This window comes from Sorex araneus, chromosome 3 (assembly GCF_027595985.1).
Source record: "Sorex araneus isolate mSorAra2 chromosome 3, mSorAra2.pri, whole genome shotgun sequence".
Taxonomy (NCBI): Eukaryota; Metazoa; Chordata; class Mammalia; order Eulipotyphla; family Soricidae; genus Sorex; species Sorex araneus.
Window position 1 is genome coordinate 236,026,418 of NC_073304.1, and position 6,450 is coordinate 236,032,867.

At 63.8% G+C, this 6,450-nt stretch overlaps 1 protein-coding gene across 5 annotated transcripts in view; it reads left to right on the forward strand.

Annotated features, from left to right (window-relative positions):
• The window catches only part of RAB37 (RAB37, member RAS oncogene family), a 40,028-nt gene that overhangs the window by 25,578 nt on the left and 8,000 nt on the right, over positions 1-6,450 (forward strand). Inside the window, exon 1 of one of the 5 annotated variants that reach the window (XM_004615736.2) lies at positions 6,139-6,293. The exons of 3 other annotated variants lie outside the window; for them this stretch is intronic. In XM_004615736.2, the coding sequence (XP_004615793.1) occupies positions 6,201-6,293 (93 nt within the window). In that variant the 5' untranslated portion in view covers positions 6,139-6,200. Of the gene's footprint in view, positions 1-6,138; positions 6,294-6,450 lie in introns of those variants that run through there. One more of the 5 variants, XM_055133552.1, reaches the window with a different exon arrangement.

Below are 6,450 nucleotides of genomic sequence, written 5' to 3' on the forward strand. Positions count from 1 at the left end.
AACCTTCAAACTCACACCCCACAGATGCACAGGCCGGGGCGAGCGGGTGAGACGCCTCCTCCCTGAGGAGAGGGTGTCGGGCCCCCGGCAGCCAGCGCTGTGGGCTTGGCACCCCTGACGCCCAGACAGCTGAAGGCACCCCAGGAGGAACTGGGGGTGTCCCCAACCTTGCTCTGAGCCACGGACTCTGCACCGCAACCCCCTCAGTCCCTCCTGGACCCAAGGGCTGGGGTCGGGTGGGGGTCTGCAGTTCTTCAGAGGGGGCGTCCAACTCACAGGCTGGATGGTGGCAGAGGCCCGAGGGGAGGGGTCACCCCCTGACCCAGAGCGCCCCAGCCCAGCCTCCCGGAAGAGCCATTCTTCAGAGCTGGGGCCCCGCGCCCTTGGCTGCTCGGCACCCGGCCGCTGTGTGGGTGGAGCAGTTCGCTGCGGTGCGGGGCACTCCCGGGGCAGACACAGCTGCCAGACACAGAGTACTCCGTTCTCCCCACCCCCTTCCTGCCTCAATTTCCCCCAGGTCTTGCGCACACATGGATGCAAAAAAAAAAAAAAAAACCAGGTGAGGGAGCAGAACCTCCATGGTACAGTGGGGAGGACTCTGCCTCCCTCGCAGCTGACCCAGTGCCGTCCAGCGCCCATCTGCCCCCCGACCCTCCTAGGGGTGATCCCCGGAGCTCAGAGTCCGGAGTAAGCCCCGAGCACTGCCGGGTGCCGCCCCCACAAGTGACAGTCCCGGTCAGCGCCCCCCCCCCGCCCCTGCACACATTGGCCGTGTGAAGTCTGACCCCTCCTGCCCTCCTGCCCTCCGCTGCTGACCGTGGGTTCCCTCACGCGGCCACCCTCGCTGGCTCCCCTGCTCTGAGGGTCCTTCCGACCCTAAGGGTCCTGTCCACACCTCCTCGCCCGCTCAAAGGCTCTCCCTGGGGAAAGTATGGGGGTCGGGGGCCCAGCAGGACCTCAGGGCCTGGGGAGAGGCAGTGCAGCTGGTCTCAGTGAGGTGAGGTGGGGATTGTTTCGGAGGGCACAGGCCGTGAGGGACAGAAGGTGAGTGTGGGCTGAGGTGTGATGGGGGTGTGGGTGGCAGGTGTGAGCTATGTCGGCAACTGTGAGGAGACGAGAGACTCAGAGTGAAAGAGGAGGACACGTGTGAGGGGCACGTGCCTGTGGGGGACACATGTGAGGGGCACGTGCCTGAGTGAGACACGTGTGAGGGGCACGTGCCTGTGTCGTGCCTGAGTGACACACATGTGAGAAGCACGTGCCTGAGTGAGACACATGTGAGGGACACGTGCCTGTGGGGAACACGAGTGAGGGGTACATGACTGTGGGGCACACATATGAGGGGCACGTGCCTGAGTGAGATCCGTGTGAGGGGCATGTGCCTATGGAGGACATGTACCTGAGTGACACACATGTGAGAAGCATGTGCCTGAGTGAGACACATGTGAGGGATACATGCCTGTGGGGAACATGAGTGAGGGGCACATGCCTGAGTGACACACATGTGAGGGGCACATGCCTGAGGGGGACACGTGTAAGAGGCACATGCCTGAGTGGGACACGTGTGAGGGGCACATGCCTGAGGGGGACACGTGTGAGGGGCACGTTCCCGTGGGGGACACGTGTGAGGGGCACGTGCCTGAATGACACACGTGTGAGGGGCATGCGCTTGAGGGGGACATGTATAAGGGGCACATGCCTGGGGGGGGACACGTGTGAGAGGCACGTGCCTGAGGGGGACACGTGTGAGGGGCATGTGCCTGAAAGGGACACGTGTGAGGGTCACATGCCTGAGGGGGACACATGTGAGGGGCACGTGCCTATGGGGGACACGTGTGAGGGGCACACACCTGTGGGGGACACGTGCCTGAGTGACACACATGTGAGGAGCATGTGCCTGAGTGAGACACATGTGAGGAACACATGCCTGTGGGGGACACGAGTGAGGGACATGTGCCTGAGTGACACATGTGTGAGGGACACGTGCCTGAGGGGACACATGTGAGGGGCACAAGTCTGAGGGGGATATGTGTGAGAAGTATGTGTCTGAGGGGGACACATGTGAGGAGAACATGCCTAAGGGGGACACATGTGAGGGACCCTTGCCTGAGGGGGACATGAGTGAGGAACACATATCTGAGGGGGGACATTTGTGAGGACATGTGCCTGAGGAGGACACGTGTGAGGGGCACGTGTCTGAAGGGGATAGGTATGAGTCGAGTGTCTGAGGCACTATGTGTCCATGGTGTAAGTTGTGTCTATGGGTGTGATCTAAGGACTATGGGTTTTGCTATACCATGAGGTTTGTGTCATTGTAACATGGTGCAAAATTATATCTGTGCTACGATTTCAAGTCTGAGTGTGGTGTGAGGCACATACGTGTGTGGTATGATGTGAGCGGTCTGTGTCTCAGTACAGTGTGCGGTGTGTGCTGGAGGACAAGTGTGCGGTGTCAGGACATTTGTGCTTCTGTGGTGTGAGGTGTGTGTGTCTGAGACAGAGTGTGACCTGCGTGGTGGTCAGCCTGTCTCTGCAGATGTGCTTGTTTAAGATATCACATGTGTCTCTCTGGTGTGAGGTACGGGGCATCTGCTGTGTGAGGTGTGTGTCTGAGTGTAGTACGTGAGGCGTGTCTGCGGTGGTGTGAGGTGTGCCTCTGGGAGCTAGTACCAGGTGTGTGTGTGTCTCTCTGAGTGACACACATGTGAGGAGCACGTGTCTGTGGGGAACACGAGTGAGGGACACGTGCCTGAGGGGGGCATGTGTGAGGGGCACATGCCTGAGGGGGACGTGTGTGAGGGGCACGTGATCTCTCTGGTACGAGGGTCTCTCTGGTACGAGGTCTGATAGATGGGTCTCAGATATGGGCGGATACATGTCTGAGAAATAATATGAAGAATGTGTGTCTGTGGTATGAAGTATATGTGTGTCTGTGGTGTGAGGGGTGTACGTGTGTGTGTGTGTGTGTGTGTCTGAGATGGTATCGGGTACATGCCTCTCTCTACACTGTGAGGTTGTGTGGTGTGAGGGTAGGTGTTTGGGGGAGACGGAGATTGCTGGGGGGTGACCCAGACTTCCAGGAAGAGTGTTCTCGACTTCTTCTGGCAACCACATACCTTATAAGTACGTGTCCCTTCTTTGGGAAGAAACCTGCCTCCCCAGCACCCCAACTCTGAAGGGCTCCCTGATGCCCTTCCGCCTCGGGGCTGCCCTGAGCATGGTGCTGACCCCGTGGGTGGACAGGCCCGAGAGAAGAGCCATCCCGCCTCTCTGCGGCGTTGGTGAACCTCTTCCTGAAGTGACGTCACAGGCTGTGCTTCTATGTCTTGATTCCTTCTGGAACATTCACCTGACGGGCCATCTTGGCTGTTCCAACTCACCAGGGGGCCAAGAGGGTCTTGGTGGAGCCACACACAAACCACAGGTGACGATCGGAGAGCCACAGACAAGTGACCCCGGGTCTGTTTACTGAAGGAGCCAGAGAGGCGCCCTCCCTCTCCTCTTACCACTTTCGGTGGCTCCCGGCCATCCCTGGGGGGTCCTTGTTTCTGTGCCCCAATCCGGCCTCTGTCTCGTGGGGCCTCTCTTCCTCCGACACCACGTCCGTTACTGTATTGGGTTTTTTGGTTTTGTTTTGTTTTGGTTTGGTTTGGGGGCCACACCCAGTGATGCTCAGGGGTTCCTCCTGGCTCTGCACTCAGGAATCACTCCTGGTAGTGCTCGGAGCACCCTATGGGTTGCCGGGGATCAAACCCAGGTTTGATCCATAAATAAGGCAAATGCCCTCCTCGCTGTCCTGTCACTCCAGCCCCCACTGTTATGTTGGACAAGGGCACCTGTGATCACTTTGTCACTGGAGTATGCTCTGTGACCCTGCGTGCTAAATAATCACATTCTGGGTCCTGAGGCACAGTGAGGGGTTTCAGCTTATCTTGGGGGGCCTGCGGGGGGAACCCAACGACCCACACAGTTTGGTTTCCAGTGGAAGGCCAGGTGGAAGGTCACTTCCTGCCTCTGCGTCTCTCACTCTCTCACTCTTGTTCCTCAGCGGACCCCCTCCCTGCAGGCTCCCTGAGGGAGTCCCCCAGCACCCAGAGCCCAGGACATTGAATGCACAGGCATCCTTGGCACCCAATGGCACCCCTGTCAGGAAGGGGTGCCTGCAGGGGACCCCAGGTGTCTGAGCGTGCATCTGCAGACAGGGTCCGGGCATACCCCCCTCCCGGGGAACGGGCTGGAGCCGAGGCGAGAACTCAGTACCCTGCTGGCCCTGCCACAGTCCTAAGCCACATTTGCCCGGGATCCCCCACATCCCCCCCCAAAGAGCCCCTTCCTAATGCACCACCCTGTCCCGTGGCCCTGAGCACCCTGGTGCCAGGGAAGGGGGCACACACGATTAGGTCACCCCAGCCTCCTGCGCAGCCTGCAGCGGGAGGTGCCCGCCTGCGAGACTGGCATGGCGGGGCACTCTAGGCGCAGATCAACAGCAGGGGGGAGATGAGGTGGCCGAGTCCGAGCACTGACCCGGCCAGCGACCCTGGGAGAGGGCAAAGGCGATGTCCTTCAGTGCGCCCACCAGCGGGGCTAGAGCCGCAGCACAGCAGGTAAGGCACTTGCCTTGCACTCAGCCGACATTGGTTCGAACCCTGGCACCCTGAGCCCTGCAAGGAGTAATTCCTGAGCACAGAGCCGGGAGTAACTCCTGAGCACCGCCCCGCGTGGCCCCAAAACAAACCAAAGAGAAAAATGGTGGCTAAAATGGGTACCAGGAAGACCTCCGTGGGGTGCAGAAGCAAAAGCGACTCTGCTGGGTAAAGTCCGCAGGGTGCCCGCCTCCTCCGACCACCGCACCCCTAGGCCCAGGGGCGGCCCCAGCTTCTCACACCCCGCCCCCTGGGCCACCTGTTCCCAAAGGCCGGGCGGGGTTAGGACGCCGCCTGCTGGCCGCCCCGCGTAACGGCAGCGGGAATCAGCGCGGGTCCCCGCCTCCCTCCCGGGAGCCAGGACGGTCCCCAGCACGCGCGTCTCCAGGGCCCCTAAACCCGGCTGACACCGCGGCCGGCAGGGACGGGTCCCCGGGGCCGGACTGGACCCAGGTGCTCGGACACGAAGCTGGTGCCCAGCGGGGCGCCTGCTCTGGTTCGCGGATCCTGGTGGTCGCGCCCCGGAGGGAGGGCGGCTCCGGCTCTGCAGCGGTGCGGAGCGGCGGGCCCGGAGAGGAGCCTGTCGGGGTCCGGGGGAGACTGTCGGGGTCCGGGGAGGAGCCTGTCGGGGTCCGGGGGAGACTGTCGGGGTCTGGGGGAGGAGCCTGTCGGGGTCCGGGGGAGACTGTCGGGGTCTGGGGGAGACTGTCGGGGTCCGGGGCGGGGGAGTCTGTCGGGGTCCGGGGAAGGAGCCTGTCGGGGTCCGGGGGAGACTGTCAGGGACGGGGGGAGGGGCCTGTCGGGGTTCGGAGGAGTCTATGAGGTCCCCAAGAGGAGTCTGTCGGGATCCGGGGAGGACTCTGTTGGGGTCCCCAAGAGGAGTCTGCCGGGGTCTCCGAGAGGAGCCTGTTGGGGTCCCCCGGCAGGATTCTGTCGGGACCCGGGGATGAAGCCTGTCGGGGTCGGGGAGGAGCCTGTCGGGGTCCCGGAGAGGACTCTGTCGGGGTCCGGGGAGGAGCCTGTCGGGGTCTCGGGTAGGACTCTGTTGGGGTCGGGGATGAGCCTGCTGGGGTCCGGGGAGGACTCTGTCGGGTCCGGGGAGGACTCTGTCGGGGTCCGGGGTAGGACTCTGTCGGGGTCCGGGGAGGAGCCTGTCGGGGTCCAGGGAGGACTCTGTCGGGGTCCAGGGAGGGGCCTGTCGGGGTCCGGGGAGGACTCTGTCGGGGTCCAGGGAGGACTCTGTCGGGGTCCGGGGAGGAGCCTGTCGGGGTCCGGGGAGGAGCCTGTCGGGGTCCAGGGAGGACTCTGTCGGGGTCGGGGATGAGCCTGTCGGGGTCCGGGGAGGACTCTGTCGGGGTCGGGGATGAGCCTGTCGGGGTCCAGGGAGGACTCTGTCGGGGTCGGGGATGAGCCTGCCGGGGTCCGGGGAGGACTCTGTCGGGTCCGGGGAGGGGCCTGTCCGGGCCGGGCCGGGCCGCCGGGGCGGGGCACGGGGCGGAGCCGGGGCGGGGCCGTTCCGGGCCACCCGCGCCGCGGTCCCGCTCGGCTCCTCCAGGCATGACCGGCCCGTCGCGCGCCGCGGCCAGCCGGGAGGGCGAGACCCCCGAGCGCTCCCCGCCCTGCAGTCCGAGCCACGACCTCACGGGCAAGGTGGGTGCGCGCGGAGCGCTTCGCCGGGGTCCACACCTCCCCGCGCCCGGGCGCCTTCTCCAGCGGCCAGCGCGTCGGTGGGCGCCGGGCTCGGGGGGGGTGGGGGACAGAGGGGAGACCCCGGCCCTGCGCCCCAGCGACCCCGGGGGTCTGGGCC